The sequence below is a fragment of the Cyanistes caeruleus genome, chromosome 4 (genome assembly GCF_971803275.1).
Source record: "Cyanistes caeruleus chromosome 4, bCyaCae1.hap1.1, whole genome shotgun sequence".
In the NCBI taxonomy this organism is placed as follows: Eukaryota; Metazoa; Chordata; class Aves; order Passeriformes; family Paridae; genus Cyanistes; species Cyanistes caeruleus.
In genome coordinates this window covers 34,040,610-34,061,708 of record NC_141704.1, presented here as the reverse complement: position 1 = coordinate 34,061,708, position 21,099 = coordinate 34,040,610, and the positions used below count along the sequence as shown (strand labels likewise).

The 21,099-nt window shown below is 46.9% G+C and overlaps 1 protein-coding gene across 5 annotated transcripts; it reads left to right on the top strand.

Moving 5' to 3' along the window:
- The first annotated feature begins 515 nt into the window (after positions 1–515).
- Positions 516–20,498, top strand: NFAM1 (NFAT activating protein with ITAM motif 1). Of its 5 annotated transcripts, XM_086887531.1 has the most exons (8): positions 1,132–1,474; positions 1,633–1,739; positions 3,022–4,979; positions 7,034–7,372; positions 8,461–8,570; positions 11,028–11,126; positions 15,648–15,734; positions 18,352–20,498. In XM_086887531.1, exons 3-8 carry the CDS (start codon positions 4,925–4,927, stop codon positions 18,409–18,411), a joined length of 750 nt encoding a protein of 249 aa, XP_086743657.1. In that variant the 5' UTR covers positions 1,132–1,474; positions 1,633–1,739; positions 3,022–4,924; the 3' UTR covers positions 18,412–20,498. The 5 variants fall into 5 exon arrangements, with proteins under 5 accessions (XP_086743659.1, XP_086743658.1, XP_023804159.2 ...); XM_086887532.1 differs by lacking the exons at positions 1,633–1,739; positions 3,022–4,979 and adding an exon at positions 973–1,021 and having other exon boundaries at positions 1,346–1,474; XM_086887530.1 differs by lacking the exon at positions 1,633–1,739 and having other exon boundaries at positions 1,181–1,474; positions 2,413–4,979.
- Positions 20,499–21,099: the final 601 nt, after the last annotated feature.

Here is a 21,099-nt window from a genome sequence, read left to right as displayed (position 1 = left end):
CCCCTTCACCCCCAGCAGTGGATTGCACAGCCCTTCACTCAGGACAGTTTCAGAGCATGATGTGCACACCTCAAGGCATGCAGCTTGCTCAGGGGCTCCTGTTTCAGGACAGCACTGCTGGCAGTGCTCCTGCCCAGCATCCTACCCCCAGCATTTTTGCTGCTCATGTGAGAAAGTTTGGGCTGGCCTGGTCGTGGCTTTGAGGGGCTGGTGACACATCCTGTGACCGTGGGAGGGCTGTGTGCCTGTGACTCCTGCACTCATGCTCCTATGGGGGATGTTGAGGTGTGTGTGTGTGTGTGTGGCTGTTTGTGGGGACACTCCTTTGAGCCTGCCCCTGCTGAGGCCACCACAGCAAGCTGAACACCATTACCAGCACCTTGACTAGTGCAAGCATCACTGGTCAGTGGCATGAAATAGGTACCTGGGCTTTGCTTGTGGTGGGAAGCATCCGCGTGTGGTGCCAAGAGGCGTCTGCAAGCCGAGATTTGTCATTCATAATAAAACTGCTCCTCAGTAGCACTGGCAGGAGTTTACAGAACAACCTCGGCATAGAAGGGACGGCTTGTGAGTGTGGAGACGGTGCCAGGGCTGGAGGCAATACTGCCGGCAGCTCCCTGTGCTTTGCCCCCCGGCTGGGGGCTGCTGCCCCCCAGAAAGGCTCAGCAGAAGTGACTCGGCTGCCGCTGCCAGAGGGGGCTGTGAGGGGCAGGAGGCGTCTGGAGGACGAACTGGCCTGGGGGGGACAGTGACCTCTGGCGCAGAGAAGGGCGACAAGGGCCGGACGCAGCGGGGATGGGTGACACCCACGGCAGACAGGTTCATTTTCCTTTTCCACACCCCATCTTCTGCTGCTCCTGCCTGACGGGCGAACCGCGACTGCAGTATCTGCAGCTTGCCGAGTAAAAGTTGTTCCTCGAGCTGTTGATTACGGTTAATTAGCATTAATTTTGCCTTAAGTGGATCCTAGTTGCGCTCGTTTTCTCCAGGGTTGCGACTCCTCCGGTGCCCTGGGCCCGTGGTGGGTGGGCGGGCGGGCGCGGGCAGGAGGGAGGGGGCGGCCGGGGCGGCGGCGCCATCTTGTGGGCGAGGGCGCGGGTCGGCGGGAGCGGCCGCCGCCCCTCCCTGCCCGGCCCGCCGGGGCACGGCCGCACCGGGGCTCGGTGTCCGCGGCTCAGCCTCCCGCAGGGGCGGGGGGAGGGCTGCCCGCGGGGAGATTTAACCCCCTGGATCAGGCGGAGTTAACATGTCCCGCTGTGGCCTGGCCTAGCCTCAGCCCCGGGCCCGGCCAGGTAGATGTTCTTCTGGAAGGTGTCACCCTGAGTAGGCAAAGCTCTCCCGCCAGGCAAATTCCCGCTGGCCACAACTTGCCACACAAGGAGGAACGGGTGGGAGCACCGCGAGGCTGAGGCACGGCCATAAGAGTGTGCCAGACCTGTGGTGGTAACTTAGACCCTGGGAATCTTCCCACAAGGTGAGCAGAGAAAAAGCAGTAGGTGATTCCTGAGGGAGACTTGTTTTGCTGGTGAAAAGGAATTAGAGAACTGTCCCCTCCCTTCCCCACGGTGGTGTCAACACCTCTAATTTTCTGTATTCCCATCAAGTCACTGATCATTCTTTCCCCTAGAGCAGTTCAGTGGATAGAAACATAGCGAGGGCATTGGCAGCTTTTACCTCAGCATCATCCAGCCCTGCTGGAAGGCACTTGACACACAGCAGTGGTAAAAATGCTGGCAGAGGTACGGCCCTGCTCACACTGGCTCTGCTATCACTCCTGCCGCCAGACAGGGAAACTGTACGCCTTGGAGTCTGGGGTTAGAGGAGTCAAAGAGATTGTGAATCCTCAGAGGTGCACATGTTGCCGCTGGCTGGCTTTCCAGAGATGGGGGTTTGAGCTGGTCTCTGACAAGGCAGCAAACCCAGAGCTGCCGTGCTGGGGAATGCTCTGAAACGCTCTGTGCAATCAGGCTTGTTGAGTTGCTGCAGCTCTTCTGTGCGCCAAGTGGTGTTCCTCTTTTGGATGGTTGTGGTGTTAAACGCTTCAGCAATAAAGAGGCTTTGTTGTGGTCTCTGCAGCATTGCTTTTGCCTTGGCTAGCAGCAGCCTTTTTGTTTGAATTAATGCTTTCCCTGGAGTTGGCTGTGGGGGCATGTGTGGGCTCGTGTGTGAGCATGTGTGTGCCTGGACTTGTGGGTGTACATTGGACGCAGCTATGAACCGGCACTTCTGGTAGGTTCTGCACTTGCCCAAACTTGTTGGTGGTGCATGCCAGAACAACGTGCTTTTCCTCACCGTTGGGAATGCTGGCCACTATGGTGGGCTTTTTAAAGTGCTTGAGTGAAATTAATAGCCACTTTTCAGCTACAGGCAGAAACTGGCTTGAATCTACCCCAATCCTCTATTTAATTTCAGGAAGTGTCAGCATTTGCTGCATCAAAGGAAGGACCAAGCCATACAGATCCTGGCCAGTCAGTGCTGTGGTGGGATTACAACTGGCCAGGCAGTTCCCCCCTCACCATGCTGCAGGGACTGGCTCACATGCACCGATGATGTACTGTATAATGCATGAGTGAAGGCCATACAATGACCTATTCCTTTGGAGCTTCTTAATTTATGTCCTTTGGCACAGGTATCCTGGTTAGTTCCACCTAAGTTTTAGGGCGATCAGTTCAGTCCTGCTACAGGCTGGTAATAGCAACTCCCCAGCTTTTCCTCATCTTCCTCCCATTTATGTCTCCAGGGTTAAAACTCAGTTCAGAATCCCCAGACCAAATTGAATTAGAATTTAACATTCAAAGATTCAGGCTCCCTTTAGGCTCTAAGGAACAGAATGTCATCCTGTCTCGCAGTTAATAGCTGCTGGGTAGTCGTTTCAAAGCCATTTCTTTTCAGTGAGCTCTACCATAGCAAATCCCAGCAGTGAATGTATTTCTGGCCTGGCTGTGCCTTTAATCCCACAGCTGAGTCTTATGTGTGATCTCTTTTGAAATGCTAGATTTTTTATTTTTTTTTTAATTCCAGACAGTGATATTTCTAGGACTTGGCATTTCGAGTGGCAACAGGGTTGTTTATAGGAAGAGAACAGAAAGGACGGAAGGACGATGTTGACCTAGCAGCCCTACAAACCTACCGCACTTAATCCACTTATCACCCTGAATTCCTGAAGCAGATAAATGCCGATAACAGTTAAAACACATCACTGGCAGGAGCTTCATGTTCTGTCCTCTAGAAATACATCAATACTGGAAATTACAAAGCTGTGTGCTACCATGGGGATGAACATGATATAAGAGCTGAGGAAACCCTCACTATTCAGCAGAGTTCTTCCACAGGAAAGTAGTGAGCCTCTGCTTCCTTCTCCCTCCCTGCCCTGACTACCTTGAGATGCTGTTCAGGCCTGAGAAAGGCTGCAGAATACTGTTGTAACCCCAAAGCCACAGCTGCCTGATCTGTGCCTCCATATCTGAAATACCAAGTGGGCCCCAAGTGTCTTGTTACCGCTTTTGATTGTCCTTGCTGCTCAGCATTAAGACCTGTGAGGAGTGATTTCCAGCTGAGACCAGCCCCGTGCAGCTCACATCAGCATGTCTTGGGGAGAGGAGTTGGTTTTGGTTAATCTGAGCTAAACCTTCCCTGGAGGAGTGCAGCTGCTGCACCAGCCTTGCAAAGCCACACAAAGCCACTTTCTCCTATCCCCATCTGTCAGGGCTCTCAGCAAGGTACTGGGGCCATCTCTGGGCATCATGCAGCTGCTATGCCTCCCCCTGTGTCAAGACCCCTTCCTCCTGGGGACCTGTCCCAGGCTGAACAGGAGGAAAAATGCTGTAAACCAAAGGTTGTTTGGAGGAAACCTTGTTCCTACAAAATCTGGAGGGATAAAACAACTGATAGTGCTTTTGAATGCACCAAGCTTACAGGCTGATCTGCTGCCTTCAGTCTTTCCCTACATGGCCATCTACCACCAGTCTCTGTAGCACAGCGCCCCATGTGAGTGGGCACCCTTGAAGCTGCAGCAAAGTGCTTTCTTGTGGACAGTGCAATTGTCTCACAAGACGTGTGAAAGGAGGAAGCTGCCTAAAGAGAAGTGAAGACCTCTCAGCCACAGGAGTTTTTATGAGTCAGATGCTGCTCAGTTGTTGCATTGCAGATGTCTTAGCTAAAAACAAGCGTTCATTGAAAATCAAAGACTCTTTGTGAGTATAGGCGGCAGGAGCCTCCCACAAAACGTGGTTTTTCTTCATCAAAGGGCTCTCCTTAGATTTGCCTACAATAGGTTACTTAAAGCTTGCCTGCATTGCGAAGCTGATTCAGAGCCAGCACGGTGTGGATCTGAAATAGTCCAGCTGTTCAGAACGAATTTGCTGTCTGGTTTGTTGTCACTCTGTGAATGTGAGTGCCTTCCTCAGAAAGGACCTAGTGAGAAGTTGGCTGTGGAGGGCCATTTTGTGGAGTCAGGGGTACAGAAGAGCCATTGCTCTGTACTGACTACTCATGTGTGTACTGGTTTTCTGTGTTGGAGGCAAAACAGGTGATCCATCACTTGAGTTTTCATGTCAGTGTGGAAGGTGACAAAGTTTGTTTTAAATGCATGAGATATTTTACAGTCATCAGGGAGCAAAGATCTGCGTGTTAAACTGCTTGCAGTCTACCGTTTGGACACTCGCTGGTAGGTCTAACACCATCGCTGTAGTACAGAGAATGTACAAACCCTGGTGTGGGGAGGAGTCTGACCGAAAAGCAGAAGAGCTTGCATCTGCCAGGAACTGCTTGCCAAATGCAGTGTGTGTACATCCCGCCTGTCCCTTCACAAACAGGAGGGGATCAGCCAGCTGCCCTGGCGTGAAAATACCTGACAAACCCCCATCTCCTTTGCCTTTTGGATCTTTGTGTCTGGTTGTGTTCTTACAGCCTTTGACCCCCCGTCATGATCCCTAATCTAAAAATCATCTTCCTGTTTGTTTGGTTGCTTCAATGTGGAGGTAAACAAATATTTTGTTTTTAATTCCTTTTGTTTACTCTCATGTTTTTCATACTAGAGCATTTCCAGCTGCTATCTTTTGCTAATTTTCAGAGATCCCCTCTAGGAATTTGCACGCTGCTGCTATTTCTGTCTTTTAAGCATTTCAAAGCTGAGAGAGTGAATCCTTAAGAAAGGGGGAACATGGGAGAAGGGTTAGAGAACCTAAATAAAATGGCTTGACTTTTTCCTTGGTATGTTCTTTTCAACCTCGTGTCTTCTGGGATAATACAAGATGGATCTCTCCTCTCTTTTGTTACAGTAGTGCTTAGCTGTGTCTTACATAGAAACTATATTCATGTGTCTTCTGCTGTGTAGAGATGAGAGAAGGATGATGAATGATTTTGAAAAATATGGCCCAGAATAAACCACTTGGGTTATCACTCCCACAGTGTCTGCAGGATTTTGTTACCACGTTTCCAATAATACTGTAACTAGCGTACGCAGGACTGAGCATGTCCCTGAGGACTGTATCTCAGTTGCTTTTGCAGCCAAGAACCTTTCTTTTGGTGCTGTGACCTAAGCTCATCCTTACTGTCAGGCTGTTGTCCCTGGATATGTGATCTGTAGAGAATTTTCCTTAACATATGGTACTTCCCAACAGTCCTTTTCTGGGCAGTAACTGTGCCCCCTCTCCATTATTGTCCCCCACCACAAATCCTCAGTGCTCGGCATTCAGCAGTGCTAAGTCTGAGTTGCCTTTTCCAATGCCAGCTCCCACTGTGCCGATGTGATGCTGCTGTTGTGATGCAGCGTTAGCCCATAGTGACAGAGAAGCGAGCCTGACTGTGCTCTGGGACAGCTTTAATACCTTGTTATGAGCCTGTTCATAGATGCAGAACTCCAGGAAATCCCATCTAAAGCATAAATGGAAAAGCCTGTCCATCCCCTACTTTCTCTCTCTACCCTTTTTCCCTCTTCTCTTTTCACATGTCTTTAGAAAGAATCCTTAATTTTGTGAGAAGACTTGTAAGTTTCCAGTTCCCTTTCTCAAAGAGCCTCCTCTTAAGTTGCTTTATATGTGGTGTCATATCAGCTGACAAACAAACAGATCCAGAGACTGCCTGATATTGAACCCAGATTTGCCTGGGAACCAAAGGAGTCCTGTACCCCAGTCTCCTTATTTAGCCTGTGGCTCACTCTTAGGTTTTTTTTCCTTTTTCTTAAACTAAACAGGGAAAACTGCGGTGTGGCTATTTGTCCATCTTATTTGTCCTCTCTTTTAACTTCTGGCATCATTGTCTACTGAGTTACAGTGATAGATCACTTTAAACTGCCTTATATGTATTGGGACGAAGCGCATGAAGGGCATGCTCTCATCTCTGCCTAAGATACTGTCATGTATAAATAGTTAAGATCTGCAGTCATATGTAGGTAGTTCCTATGGCTAACATTGAGGCTTGTGCTTTGCTCCTGTTTTAGAGCAGCAAAGGTTTGGAGTGATTAAGCTGTGGCTTATTTCTGGTGGCCCTGGTGCTGGCCCCTTTACGGAATATGCAACTTCCTTCCTCACTTGCTTTTCAGAAACATACAATCCCACTGATAACACCTGCCTTCACTACCACAGAGCCATCACACGGCCACACGTAGATTCCCAAGTGAGGTTTATAGCTTGGGAGTTTCAGGAGATGTCCAGCTAGAATTTATCTCAGAAAATTGCTTTCTATTCACCTGCTGTAAATACGTTCATACACCACTGCAAAATCAGTTCACTTCCTGCTTCATTTCCTGTCTTTCTGCGTGCTGGCATTGTGTGGAGGAGCTCACAAGAGAAAAGGGGAAGCCTGTGAATGCAGCAGGCTATCATGGATCAGACAGCAATTACCCAAGAGATGTGGCAGATCACACAGAGCACGTGCTCTGAATCACTCAGCTTCTGACAAGGGCCAACACTGCATGCTACAGGCATGCTTCCTGGGGTATGGTTATTTTTAGAGTGATCCTGTCTTTGGGGAAGACATCCTCTCCTCACTGAAAGTGAGATTAGGTGACTGCTAACAATTATTACCCTTGCAGGGGGAAATGTTGATGTACAGCAGAAACCTCCAATCCAGGTTGCCCTGCTCAAGGAAGGAACATCCATCCCCTGCAAAGTCATCTTCCCTTACATGCCGAAATACACCAAATTTTCAATCTGCTACTACCGGATTAATTCACTGGATCAGAAGACATCTATCTCTACTAGGTTGGAAAACGTAGCCATTCCTTCTGGAGAAGAGAATAAGACTGCTGCCTTATCTTATGACCACAAAATCATGCCACTTGAAAACACCTCTTCAACTGGCACGTACTACTGCATGGTCAAATGGAATGATATCCAAAAAACGGGAAAGGGAGTGTTCATCCTTGTTAGAGGTAAGTGACCAACCAGAAAGGAAGGGCAGGAGGTTAAAAATCAGTTGGATCTGGCTATGAAAACCTGATCTTTGCTCTTCTTTTTGTCTATCCACACATGCTATGAAGTCAGGTATGAATAATGCTTAATGCCCAATACTAACTGCCATCAGGGTTGAATGCACTTGGCACAGGTGACCTCTGGGGCTGTTCCCAATGCAGAGATGGGGACATGAAGAGGCAGTAATTTATATCTGCCCTGCCACAGCTTCCTGGGAGTCAAAATCTGTCCAGGGAGCCTGGCAACTAGGTCAGATGGTGCTTTTAGGTGTCAGTGTTCTGGAGACAGTGTGGTTTGTCCTTCAGCAGTGTGACAGAGGCAGCTGATAAGGTCAGTCATCAGGGTGCCTGCTGTAATCGCCTGTACAGGTTCAGCATGCTCAGTTTTAGGGACTCATGAACAGGTTATGGCCTCACTGACATACCTCCCTCTTTTCCATTTGGTACAAGGAATTGGTTGGTCTGTTAATGAGCACTCTGGAAAGCAGTGGAAAGCTTGATGCAACATAAGAGGAATGTTAAAGAAATGTGATAAGGATGTGCATGCTGCTGACTGGTTGGATATGCATTACTGATAATCAATATTATCAGTAATATTGATATCCAATATCAATGGGTATGAAGAACTTGTTAATGTATATGCAAAGAGCTGTGACGAAGTAGCTTTGTTATACTGGTCAGAGTATGCCTACAGTGCTCATCCTCCCAGTTCATGTGGCCTGTGTGCATTCCACCACCTGTCTTTCTGCTTCTATCACGAAAGACCTTTGCCACAAAAGCCTCTATCTACCAAATTTCTTGTCTTTCATAATTATGTCACCTCCCTCTGTGAAGTGGAGCAGCTTATACCCTGCATCTTCTGTGTGATTTCTGCAGCTGCACCCTTGCTCTCTGTTCAGTCAGAGTATGTTTTGAAGGGTGTGTGCATTTCTGCCACCATATTCTGCACTCTGGTATTTTAGTTTTCTCAAGGGTCTTTCCAGGGTTAACAAAACAGCAGGGTTATAACTTCCACTCACACTGTGAACCTTTTGCATTCTTTCTTACAGATACAGGATACATAAATACCTCTTATGGGTGGGAAATCCTCATTACCCTTACTGTTCTTCTTGCTGTATTGAGCATCACTGCAACAGCTCTGCTTCTATGGAAAAGAAAGGCAAGTAATAACCAAATAAAAAGCAATGCCTGACCCATACTAGGAATTAATTCCATTTGTTTCTAGCTTCAATGAATTGGAAGTCCCCATGCTGAAATTTTCCATGCTGGGTGTCTGATCCAGTTTATAAGTTCACTTTTTCTGAGAAGAAAAGATTACAGGAAAGACAGAATGAGTAAGTGATTTGCCCATTAAATAAATTCTGGCAATTATTTTGACTACAGCATGCTCTGCTTTAGAGCAAGGATTTGACACAGGGCAAGAAGTCACACTAGCAGTGTGCTGGTCCTGAGAATATCCAAGAAGATGTAGCCTTGTGATGGGATTTTTGAAAATTGCAGTTTGTGCATACTCAGTCATGGCTTTTGTTGATTTACCAGTTCAGTTGTCTAAAACCCCTGTGAAAGGGCCAGTTAGACAAGTAATGTCCTGTACACCTGAGCAAATCTGTTACAATCCTGATGGCAGGACTTTCCCTATTTCTAATTTTCTTTCAAGATGGAGGAAACTGTTTCAAGGAGACTGCAGCTGCATTCCTGAGCTTGGGCACCATAGAAGAAAAACTCTGCACTGTAATGGGGATGGGGACCAAAGCCTTGGGCATCTGTTTGGCAGAGGAAGCATTAGGAGACAGAGTGAGAGGGGAAGGTCAGGACAAGGATCCCCATAGGAAGCCTGTGTGAAAATTACAATTAACTGGGGGGAAAAAAAGAAATGATAGAGAGACAAGGATCGGACTGTGCAATCTCCAGGGATGCCTTCCATCAGCAGTGATTCTATGAGGCTGGAAGAATGAGCCTCAGGATGGAAACTGGGACTGGAATCTGGAGTGAGGAAGCTCTAGAACGGTCTTAAGACTGGATTGACAGAGCCCCTTGGGTGAGCAAACTAGTGTCCCAGGTTGGGACCAGCTGGATAAGAAAATGGAATCTGGGATGCTGAGAGCCAAGGGGATACCAGGAGTGGGGGAGAAAGGATTTGGAGAGTGGGAGAAGAAAAGCCAAAAGCAGAGCTGGAAGATCTGGATGAGATGGACCCTGAGGAAAAACCTCTGGATTCATGATATTGCAATCCCTGTTGTTTGGGGAAAGCCTATTGCTTCTATTACTGCTGCCTCAGGTGTTCCAACAGCATAATTTGCATTCGGCCAGAGATCTCAAGGCTGGCTTAAAAATACCCTTACCTCTTTCAGAATGGAATTTGGCATTGTTATTTTCTAGGCAGAGTACACTCCATAACTCCTTGAAGCTGCTCTCTGCTACCACAACAGCAGACTCTCTGCATGCTTTTTTATGTGGAGGCTGTGCTGCATGTACAGTCCTTCAACTCCAAGGAGCATCAGGCTTCAGCACACACAGTCAGAGATCATGAGGTTGAAAACAGAATGGCAGCAGTTGGCAGCCCAGCTAATCTCGTGAGACTTACCTTGCAGGCAGTCTGACGTGGGGGAAGGAGTGTAAGAGGCAAAGGGAGTTGGCTGGAGACAGGCCCCCATCTCTGTGTGCCTAGACAGTGTCTCTGTGGGGATGAAGAGGGGAGGCACTGTCACGACTCACCAATTTGGCATCTCTGAGTTTTGAGGTGGGCCAGCAAATCTCAGACTTATGGCCTCTCCTTGGGGTCTGAAGAGATTGTGCAGTCATTACATTTGCCCTCCTGCAGAACACAACCCATATTTCTCACCACAGCTTGCTCAGACCTGCTGGTTTAAAAATGTTTATCTTTAAGAGAAGCTATTTAGCATCCTCCTTAGTTACTAATGGACTGGAAAGCAGTTTGTCGTTTTCATGTGATGTGAATATAATCATCCCACTTCTTTCTGAATTAGAACAGAGATACTTAGCAAAGCCTTCTGCCTTTTCTGCCTCTTCTCTTGCTGAGCAGGGCTAACCCTTTCTCTGTGTGTCAATGGAATGTGTTCAAGGAGAACTCATCTGATGCAAGAAACATTTCAGATGAAGTGTCTTCTTCCTTCAACTCCATGCTGGACTTGTGCATTAATGTATCACTTGGCTATATGTCACCATTAATGATTGCCTGGTGCTCTTCTGTAGACTCTGTGTATTAGGAAAAGCTTCCCTGCCAAATCCTGATAAAATTGCATTTTGCCTCTCTGAAATTCCTCTCTGCACTATGACCAGTGCCCTGCTTTACTCCCTGCTCTCTAGCATTGTTTTGTGCTGCTCAATACTTACACCCTTCAGCCAGCAAGGTTTCAGTGGTGAAAATGCTTTATATGTACACACAGAGCCCAGTTCTCCTTTCCACTGCTCCAGTGTAAGTCACTGGATTCTACACTTAACCATGCAGTGATGAAGTAACCAGCACATGTTGTGCAGACTCTTTCTTGTGGAAGCATTCAGGAGGTGTGCAAACAGCTGGTTTTGATATGACTGTGTCCATTTTAGCTTTGAGGACATTCTCCAAACGTGTCATTTGGTGTCTTGTCCTGAGCAGGTGTTGTGCCCTAGAAGGAGCCAGCCAAATATCCTGAAGGTGGAAACACAGCTCCCTTCGGCCAGCCCACCACCACCACCACCACCTCCTGTCTATGATGTGAGTACCAGAATCACCCTTCATCTCTTCTGTCCACATCATGGTACAACCCTTCCTTTCCCTGCCATGGTACAGACAATGCTAGTATCATGATGTGAACATAAGCAATATCTTCATACCAGCCAAGGTCTTGGTGACCTTTCCCTGCTTAGCTTCTCTCAGGACTGGGTATGTCTCCATCTCATCCCGATCCCAGTTGTGACCTCCCCGGTGCCCAAGCCTTGACCCATGCCCTGCTGAGCAGCACCTTTCCCTCTGCCAGCAGCACAGAGCAGCAAGTGTGGGGCTAAGGAGGGTTCCCGGTGGAAGAGGTAGAAGGGTCTCCAAAAGTTGGGAAGGAAGAGGGACTCTCAGCCCCACTTTGTACTGCAGAGTGTCACAAGGACATCCCTTCCCAGCTGGAGAATGACAGCTCAGGAAAGGGGCAAAGACATGATCCCCTGAACAGCCCCCAGCTATTTTGAGTTTCTGCTGTGGCACCTTCACTGGTGCCAGTGTCACAGACTGCAGCAGTCCTGAGCAGGCACACTAGCTAGCAGGGGGAAATGGGCAAGGAGAAAGTAAAAGGAGTTTCTTTTTTAAGCATTTCCCTTTCCATTGTATAGGATCTCCTTTCCATTTCCCACACTTAGGAATGTTAACTGCTCCCACCCCTTGAGCCCAATAGCCACAGTGTCATAGGTAGTAGGATTGAAGTGGCTCCCCTGAAATGTCAGGCCTAGACCTCAGCTACCTCAAGTAACTATGGCTCCTAATCCCATTTACAACCTGTCCAGCTCCATTTTAAATGGATTCCTTTTTCTCCTTTTACTCCCATGGGATAGCTGCTCCACTAAGAAAGGAAGGGTTTGTTTTTGTTTTTTCTTGTGATCTGTGGGACCAACAAGGAGGAATAAAATGAAAGTGAGTAGAGAAGGATGTTGCCTGAATATTAGGAAACCTTTCTTTCTGTGAGGTCTATAAGGGCTGGAAAAGTCTCTGAGGAAACCCTGTGAGCTCTGCTGCATTAATCATTTAAACTAAACAAAGCAAAGCTCTGGAGAATGTACTACAGAGAGGAGCAAAGCTGTGCCAGGGAGGCAGGAGACATGATCGGGGGCAGATACCTACAAGGGGATGGGTCTACCCCTTCTCATTCTCACTCTGTGGGTGGGTGGGGGGCACCATTTTGTGGCCCTTTAATTTTTGGAGTAGCAGTTTAAAAGAGAGCACTATGTTTTATATGTATATGATATGTTTATTCTGGGAAAAAGGCAATGCTTTGGGTAAAGGAGGTTGCAGGTTATAAACATTTTTATTTGTATCAAGTAATTTCTTTTTAATTCAGGCTTATAAAAATCCAAACGGGTAGTTTCCTGCTGAAGTGGATGATTTCTGCAAGGAGACAAAAAAAAATCAAATCCATTTCTCGCTCAGTCGGCCTCGTCATGCATCCTTAGCTCCATCTTAATTACATGTTTCATCATGTTATTCTGTTCAGGCTCCACTAAGGCTAATATAGCAAGCCAGCAGAGCCCGCCTTAGGCACAGGCAATCCCAGGAGCTGGCTGGGCCCCTGTGCTTGCACGAGCCCTATGGAGCTGGCCCAAGCAGCCTTTCTGTGCCGCCTGTTAACCACACACCAGCTGTGCAGGGCTCCTGGCCAGCCCGGTGTACAGGGCAGGTGGCTTGGCCCTCTTTGGCAGGGCTGCAAGCAGCCTGGGACTATCTCCTGCATGCTGGGGGTACAAGTCTGCCCACGGGAGTTTCCTCTGTTGTGGAGCAGTTTCTGCACTGGGGGCTCAAAGCAGCAACTCCCGCTCCAGACACAGGCTGAGAGCAGCGCTGTGATGTGGAGAGCAGTAAGCACAGCCCTGCAAAGCACAGTGAGCAGGGGAGGAGTGAGGGTGAGAGCCCTGGGATGGAAACTTGGATTGGATGGGCCCTCAGGAGAGATAAAGGGAATAGAAAGTTGACAAACCTGATTTCCTTTGAATGATAACTATGGTGCCCCACAGCTAAATTTTGTTGGGGCTCTGCATGGTGTAAACTCAGCCCTGCAAACTGTGTTTGAAACTAGGTGAGTTGTGAAATTCTATTAGTGGGTGTTGAACTCAGTGCTTAATTCATGGAGAGGGAAAAAAATCTGTGATCAGCATTGGGGTAATCTAAGGCAAGGAAAAAAAAGGGAAGACAAGTGAGAAGTAACTCCCAGTGATGAGGTAAAGAAGGAGGTCAGAGTTCAGGGACAGGACAAGAGGCCAGCACATGGCAGCTATGCTATCTGTGTGGGAAGCAAGATGTTGGAGTCTGGAGGAAAGTGAGGCCAAGAAAGCACAGTGTCCTTGCAGGTCTGAAGCTGGGAGCAGAAGCAAGAGGAGGCAGCACTGGACATCAAAATAACAGATGCTGTTACTGGCTGGTAACATTAAATGCTCTGTTTTATCCTACATGGTGTCAAGGCTCACCCCTGGTGTGGGAAGGGTCCTAACACACCTTCTGCAAAACTGTCCTGCTGAACATTCCTGGGAGCAAATACCTTCCCCAGTGGCTCTTCCAGCTGCCATTATTTACTTTGTTGTCCCTAAGGGCATCTGTATGCAGTGAAAAGCATCAACATAGCAAAAAGCTTGGTAATAAGGGAGCAGCTGGGAATCCACTTTGTTCTCTCTGTACTGCCTTCCTTGACCTCTCTGTCCTCCTGCAGCCATAGAGTAGCTCTACCTCACTGCCCTGCCTGGAACCAAACCTGTATGCCCTCTGACTTCCAGCTTAGCTGCTTGGTTAATGAGCAGCTTGGAAATAACAATCTGAGGGACTTGCTTCATCTGCTTTACACTTCAAACAAGGTTTTTTTGAGCAGCAAACAGAACTCCTGCTGTGCAGGTGCAGTCAGGTTCCAGAGCACAGGAGCTTTTCCCGGTGTGAGGAAGACAGGAGGCTGCTCAGGGATAGGAAGGCATCTGTCAGCAGGGAGGAGAGTGGCCTGTGTGCCTCCACTGTGACAGTAGCAGGTGATCAGTGACCAAGTAAAAGTAATTAATTTGCAAATGGTGGTTGGAGACACCAGCTCTCCAACTGACTGGAAAAGGACCAGCATTGTTAACAGCCTCGGTGGGAAGAAGGCATGTGGAAGGAAGGGAATCTTTTCTGGAGGTTAAACACCCTACTCACAAGTGGCTTCAGACTGGAGTAGGGAAAGAGGCTGCCAAGGGGACATGGAGCCAGGCTTCTGGAAGCTCAGCACACAAGTTGGCATCTCACAAAGAGAATTGAAAATAAGTGTGGAGAAATAGAATTTTCTGTGTGCACATGCAAGTGGTGGGGATGTTTGAGTAGACAAAACCAGTCTTTGGGAGCAGGAAGCAGACATGTGAAATAATTTGGCTGTTTCCAGAGTAGCAGTGAGAATGTGAGAGCCCTGTGGTGCCCCATTCACTGTGGCCAATTCATATCTAAGTGCCTGTTTATTCCAAGGCCCACTCCCCAGTGCTGCTTCTCTATCCTCTGGTCCTGTTCAAAGCACTGTCCTGCTGGCCATGATCTTTAGAGGTGCTGGGTGTTTGCGACTTCACATGAAATTATGAAGGTTCAAGTGATTGGCAGCCCCCAATGAAGCCTCCATGTTTTGCTCATCCTTCTCACTGCATTACAGGGCGCCTTGCTCTCTCCACTAATACCATCTGCCCCTCTTGCAGCCGGAGCTCCTCCCATCTTCCTGTTGCCAGAGAAACAGCCACCTTGGCAACCTGCTGTCATCCTTGAAACACACATGGAAAAGTCCTCATGATTGTTATGTTTGATCCTTCAGGCAGATCTGGAATATCACTCAAACTGACATGCATCTCCTGTGACACGATTACCTGGGGGACAACGGGTGTATATGCATGCAGGGTGTGTGTGTGTTTCTCTGTGTAGCTGAGTGGGACCATGGTAATGTTTGAGGGCCTGGGAGCATATGAATTTTTTTATAATTCTTTGCTCACTCAAAGAAGAAAGGAGAGTTCTGGCTTGGAAAAAAAAACAAGCCAAACAAACAATAAAGAGAAATAGTGTTCATTTTCAACAGCCTCTGTGCTTCAGGACCCCCAGCGTCTCCCATTTTCTCACCTTTGTGTCCCCAGAATAATCATGAACAAGAGCTTGTGGTTGTCAGGCACCCAAACAGTCTTGGGTGATGCAGAGCACGCCTCTTACCTGTGCTCCCCCCTGGTGCACCACTTTGCATTCTGGGACAATTTTGGAGCAAAGGGAGGCAGGGGCATTGGCATTCTTCTCCACTGCCTTACACAGGGTAGGTAACATCAAAGCCTGTCTCTGTAAGCCTGAAGAAAAGAAAATGATGCATCTGCACTGTGGGGATTTCAGGGGAAAAGGATTTTCTGTTTGCCAAGTTAAGGTCAGGAACTTCAAAATTTTGAAGATGGCAGGGGTTCCTAAAAAATGTCAGGCATGAGATGGGGAACAACCCAGTGTGTAATTAGTTATCTTAAACCTAAGTATTTTATTTGACCCCTACTTTCTTCTCTCTTCTTTGTGCAGAGCCTGGATGTGCAGCAAGTTGATGTCTATTCTAGCCTCGAGAACAAAACAAACAACCCATCACACAGAAAGAATCCTCCAGGGAAGGTAAGGGCCAGGGCCGTGTTCTTGGAAAGTTCCCATATGCCCTGGGCATCTGGGGAAAGAAACCCCACACAATCTCATGACCTAGCAGGCAGTAAATGTGTCTCCAGTCCCACCAAAGGGAGAAAACGAGATGTGGCATGCACTCACCAGCTGGACTGCACATGTAGCCTATCTTCTCTCTTCAGCAGAACCCTGGTTCCTGCAGCTCTGCCAGTTCTGGCACTCATGGCTGTGTGTAGATGCCTTGCTGTATGATGTATGTTGAAAGGCACTGAGGGGTTTGGCATCACCGCTCCCTCTGAACAAGACAGGCATTCATGAAGAGTTGGGCAGGTGCTGGTCCTGTTATTGCCCGTTCCAGATTATTTAGGCAGCTGAGACATCCTCTGGGCTGAAGAAATCTCTGCACCAGCAGCAGACCCTGAACACAACTTTCCCCTCACAGCATTAAGCACCTGAGAGCCATTTCATGGTAGCAGAAGCTAAGATGGTTTGAGCAGAGTCTGGGCTTATACAGTGTCTGCTGTCAGCTCTGGAGCCCAGAAAAAGGCAGTGTGGGTATGTTTTGGACTTGGATCTTCTTGTTGGGCTGAGAATTATGAGTGAGGGACAAGGAACTAAATACACTCAGTGAAAATAGAGGCAACTATGAATATGCAGGTATAAATTAATTGTGGAGGCCACATGAAGCAGATCAGAGGCCCACACAGCATTCTACCATGCCTTTGGCAGGCGCCAGCTGTTTCATATGGACAAAACTTGCATCAGGCACCCCAGGGAACATTTCCTTCCTGTCCTCAGAACCTAATTTTTCTTTTCTTCTTTGACCTCTTATCTGCTTAAAAAATATATCCCCTTCCAGTGCTAGAAAATGTTCCTTGAAAACATCTGCTGCTTTCTCCCATTAATGCTCTGTTGTGGAGAGTTTCCCTGGTTGCACCAGCCCTTTCTTTCATGAGGGACAGTATTTTCCAGTGTCTGGGACATTTTCACAACTCCCACCTTTTAGGAAAAGGTGGTCTAAAATCAAGCAGCCCCCTTTGTGTCAGAGCTACTTGTCATGTAGTCTGGGCCCATGGCCTCTGGTCTCCTGCAGTTACTGCTGTGACACCACCATGGAGTTGTTAGTAAAAGCAGTGGCAGGTTCCTGGTTATTGAGGGGAAGGATGGGTTGTTCTATATAGGCTGGCTTTATATGATGTCACCCCAGGACACACTGGAAAAGACAGCATCACTGATTTTGCGTTTTGCTGCATTTTGAATTACTTGGACAGGGTCCCTCTTTCTGATTCTGTTTATTCTCTGTATACCTTTACCAGCTGTCCCCTTTGAAATGATTCTGTCTGGATGGTAAGATGAAGTATGTGTGGGGTTTTTCTCTACCAGGGAGCTGTCTGGGCTGTGCTGAGTTGCTTGTGTGTGGTCCACACCATTCAACTGCTGTTTGGATGGTCAAAGAGTCTGTAAAACAGTGCAGCAACAAAGCAACAGCAGAGGAGCATCTGTGTGTAAGTGGGTCTGGTGCTGGCGGTCTCAACCAGGGTAGGGTAAAGGTCAAAGCAGAGATGGGAGAAAGAAAGGAGAAGAAAGCAGAGAGGGGATGAACTCTCACACTGAGAGCAGACAGCTCCAAGTGTCCTCAGTTCTTGTGCTGCTCTGGAGGAAGGAAAGTGTGAGTGGCAGGGTCCCATGAGCTCAGCACTGGAGAGTTTGCACTATCCCCTATGGTTGCAAGCACGTAGATCAGCTTCTCTCAGTCATCCTGGGCTGTGACCACTTGAGACACTTGTCCTCCAGCTGTCTTTGCCAGAGTATAAGAGAATGTTCTCCCTAAGAGTGAGACTTGTGGTTCAGTGGGTTTAGCCTGTGAGTGGGAGCTGAGATTGCTGAACAGTGGCTGACTGCTTCAGAGGGTCCCGCTCAACCCTTGCTGTGGGATGCTGCACAATTGAGGGAGAGCTGTAAAGGGAAGCAGACTAGAAAGGCTCTGAAAAGAGCATTTGCAAGCTGCCACTATGGATCGTCGGCCAGTTTGGATAGCAAGGGGTTAATCCTGCACGCTTTGGAAGTGCCTCCACTCAGCACTTTTGTAGTGTTTCCCTTTGCTGGTGGCAGCAGAGAAAATGCTAGTGTAGGTAGGGCTTAGTTCAGCCGGTGGCATTTTAGCTACTTGCTGTGTAACCTTGCTTACAGCAGGCCTGTGCCACACAGCACTTAAAATATCAGTCTGTCAGCGCCTTGTCTACACAAGGAACGGTCGTGAGGAATAGACTCAACTGTTGAAGAAACAGGATTGAGGAGGTCAGGGAATTCCTCCTTCACAGAATCCAAAGTGATTTATTTTTTTACCAAGTCCAATTTTCCCTCCCCTCCCTGTCTGACAGTTTTTTTGGGGAAGAGTGACTAGTAAAGGAGGCATCTTTATCCCTTGGGCTGGATTAGTCATGTTCATCTCTGGTGGAGCAGCATTTCTCACTGTAGTGGCTTCTGCTTCAGCAGATCACTTACAGCCATTTCTAACAGAACAAACGTCAGTGTCTGCTGATTAAGAATTAATTCATCATCTTTTGAATAATTTTCCTCCATTTCTTTTTTCTCCTTTTCCATCATTCTGCAGACACCTAAGAAGCAAGAAACTCTAGAAGAATCATCTGATACATTGTATGAGAATATCTAACAGGGAAGATACCTGACCCTATGTGGACCAGACATCTTTCTGTATGTATCTCTTACATCCCAGATGAGATGCAGGTACATGCAGAGATCCACAGTGACTTCAGAGCACAACCACGAGGGAACTGTGAACCCCTGGCCCCTTCTAAACTGCCCTTCATTAACAACAGAATGTGTCTGTAAAAATCCCTCGAGGCTCAGTCTGCATTGATGCAGCAAAGCTATTTTGCAGCAAAACTGTTTGAAGCAAAAGAAAAGCTGCTTTTGTCAAGCACTTATCTTGGGAATGGGCAATCTGTGAAGGTTTCTCTCACCTACCCCGTCTGAAATCCTCTGCAAGTGGTAGGACAATCCAGAGACTTACTTCCCTGCTTGCTGGCTTGATGTTCCGATCCTGACCTGCAGCCGTCCGTCTGATCTGTTCTTGTGGCTTTGCCGAAATGGCCATCAGGACTTCATGCATAGTTTAACCAGATCCAAGCATCCACCTGCCCATTTTCCCTTTCTCAGGAACCCCACAGCAAACACGATTTCTCCTAATCTGCTAATCCCATCAAGTAGTCACAGATGCCTGCTGCGACCTTACTGAGGCGACTCAAATCAGTGCCTCCAAGAAAATGCTTCCCCTTCAGCAATATCAGCAGTACACAGTGAGGACTGGATGCACTGACGGAGATAAAGGCGGAGAAAATGAACACAGAGAAAATACCCCTTCCTAACAACACGTGTCAGTGACAGTGCCCATTCTGCAAGAGAGAGGAACAAGGAGGTGGGAATGTGAGGAAACTCCTTTGCTGGAGCTGCATAAGCCATGCGGGTCTGGGGCCAGGTTCCAGCCTGCAGAAATCCAAGGGGAGCTCCCCAGTTTCCTTTTCATCTTGGCAATGGGCATTGTTATCATTGGGGATTTTGAGCCTCTGTGGGAGCAGGCATGGTACCTTTGCCCCACCAAGACCAATAGGTTTGCCTTTGTTTCAGCTGGCTGCTGTAAAGAGTGTAAAGCTCCTTTACTCCCCCATTATGTGTTATTGGCCAGGGACAGCAGTTCTGAAACTTAGAATGACTGGAGGAAGGAGGAAGGAGGCCTTAGAAGTGAATTTACTATCCAAATTCTTTCTCCCCTGTCATCTGGAACTTGCCTACCATTTGTGCTGATGCATATTCTGGTTCTGATAGGGAAGAAGTTACATTAAATATCCGTATAACATGATCAAACCAGCAGATCAAAAAGCTGAGGCTGTTTTATCTCATATTAAAAACAACAATGAAATAACAACCAAACAAAACCAACCCAAAATAAGAATATGCAGCATAACTTGAGAGGAATCGTAGAAACCTCTTTAAAGAAGAAGATCAAATTAAAATTGAGCTCCAGGGTCATAGGACCCTCTCTAGCTGAAGATAATGTTGCTATGTATCAGAGATAGAGGCTATGGAAAATGTCTCCGGGGCCTCCAACCTTCCTATACTATGTTTAAAGAGATAATCCGCTTATTGCTTTGCTCTTTTTATTAGAAAAGATTTCAAACATGCAATTTGGACTTTCTTTAACCACAGAAAAATGCTTTTTCTCTTCCCAGTGCTGAGGAATTCATTTCAGAAAAGGCAATGAATGAACAGCATGGCTTATTAGACTCATTTATAATTTGTTAAGTGATCACAACAATTATAAATATTTTTGAAGTAAAAAGTTTTATATTTTACTAATATGACCAGGAAATATTTGTGTTCACAGAAGAATTTTCAGAGGATTGTACAGGTATAACAATTCCTTTCCTTAACAAATTTGAAGAAATGATGAGATGAATTATAAATATGTTGCAGTATGGCAATAAAATATTCAGCAGATGCCAGTGGATTAGATGAAAAGTAAAAACTTTCAAAATAACGATGGTTAGGTTTTGTGTTTTGTTTTTTAAATTTTATAAATGCTAAAAATACTGGATGCTACTGGAAATTTCCTGGCAAGGATATCTCTTTGCAATGAGTTGATTTGTCTTGTGTTTCTGTTGTCTTTTTAAGTAGCATGTTTCTTACATTTATGCCTGAACAATTCTATATATTAAAAAGCTGAAGCTGTTTAAAATATAACATGAGAGAAAGAAGAGCATTTGGAACAGAAAATGCTATTCTAGAACAGTCAGTGCTAAAGTACTGGAAGAATCCCACCAGGTTCTGATCAATTAAGTGAAAAAGTAAAAATATTCTAAGAAACACTAGCAAATGTGGGGATTTGGGCTCTGTGCCAAACTATCAAAATCGGGATGGGGGTCACTGTGTTGATTTCAATGGCTTTTGAGTTGGCCCTGTGAGGAAGGCTAAAAGGCTGCTGCACAAGAAATAGGAAGTTTAAAATATGAAGCCACAATCTAAAATCACTTCTTTAGCATCATGCAGCATGGGCAGCTGTGGCAGCAACAGCGTGTGTGTGAGAGAGAAAAGCATAAAGCAGAAGGCTGTGAGAGCAGGGATGTTTTTAAATGGTATGGAGTTTTCCAGGGTGCTATGAGGAAATGCCTGAAGGCACAGGTAGGAAAGACTATGGAATATAATTTATATAATATTGGTATAGCTACTTTGTGGCAGAGATTTGTTCAGGGAAAAGGCAGTCATTTGATCTTGTTGTCATTTGGTCTTTTTGTCTTACCTGGCTCTGTGGCCCATGAGAATAGGTGCAAAAAATGAGTGTTGC

Excerpts from the sequence above, each read along its gene's own strand:
- NFAM1 (XM_086887531.1), top strand. The coding sequence starts at position 4,925 with ATGATCCCTAATCTAAAAATCATCTTCCTGTTTGTTTGGTTGCTTCAA. Across the intron at positions 7,373-8,460 it reads AGTGTTCATCCTTGTTAGAG|ATACAGGATACATAAATACC; the intron begins GTAAGTGACCAA and ends TCTTTCTTACAG. Across the intron at positions 8,571-11,027 it reads TGCTTCTATGGAAAAGAAAG|GTGTTGTGCCCTAGAAGGAG; the intron begins GCAAGTAATAAC and ends TGTCCTGAGCAG.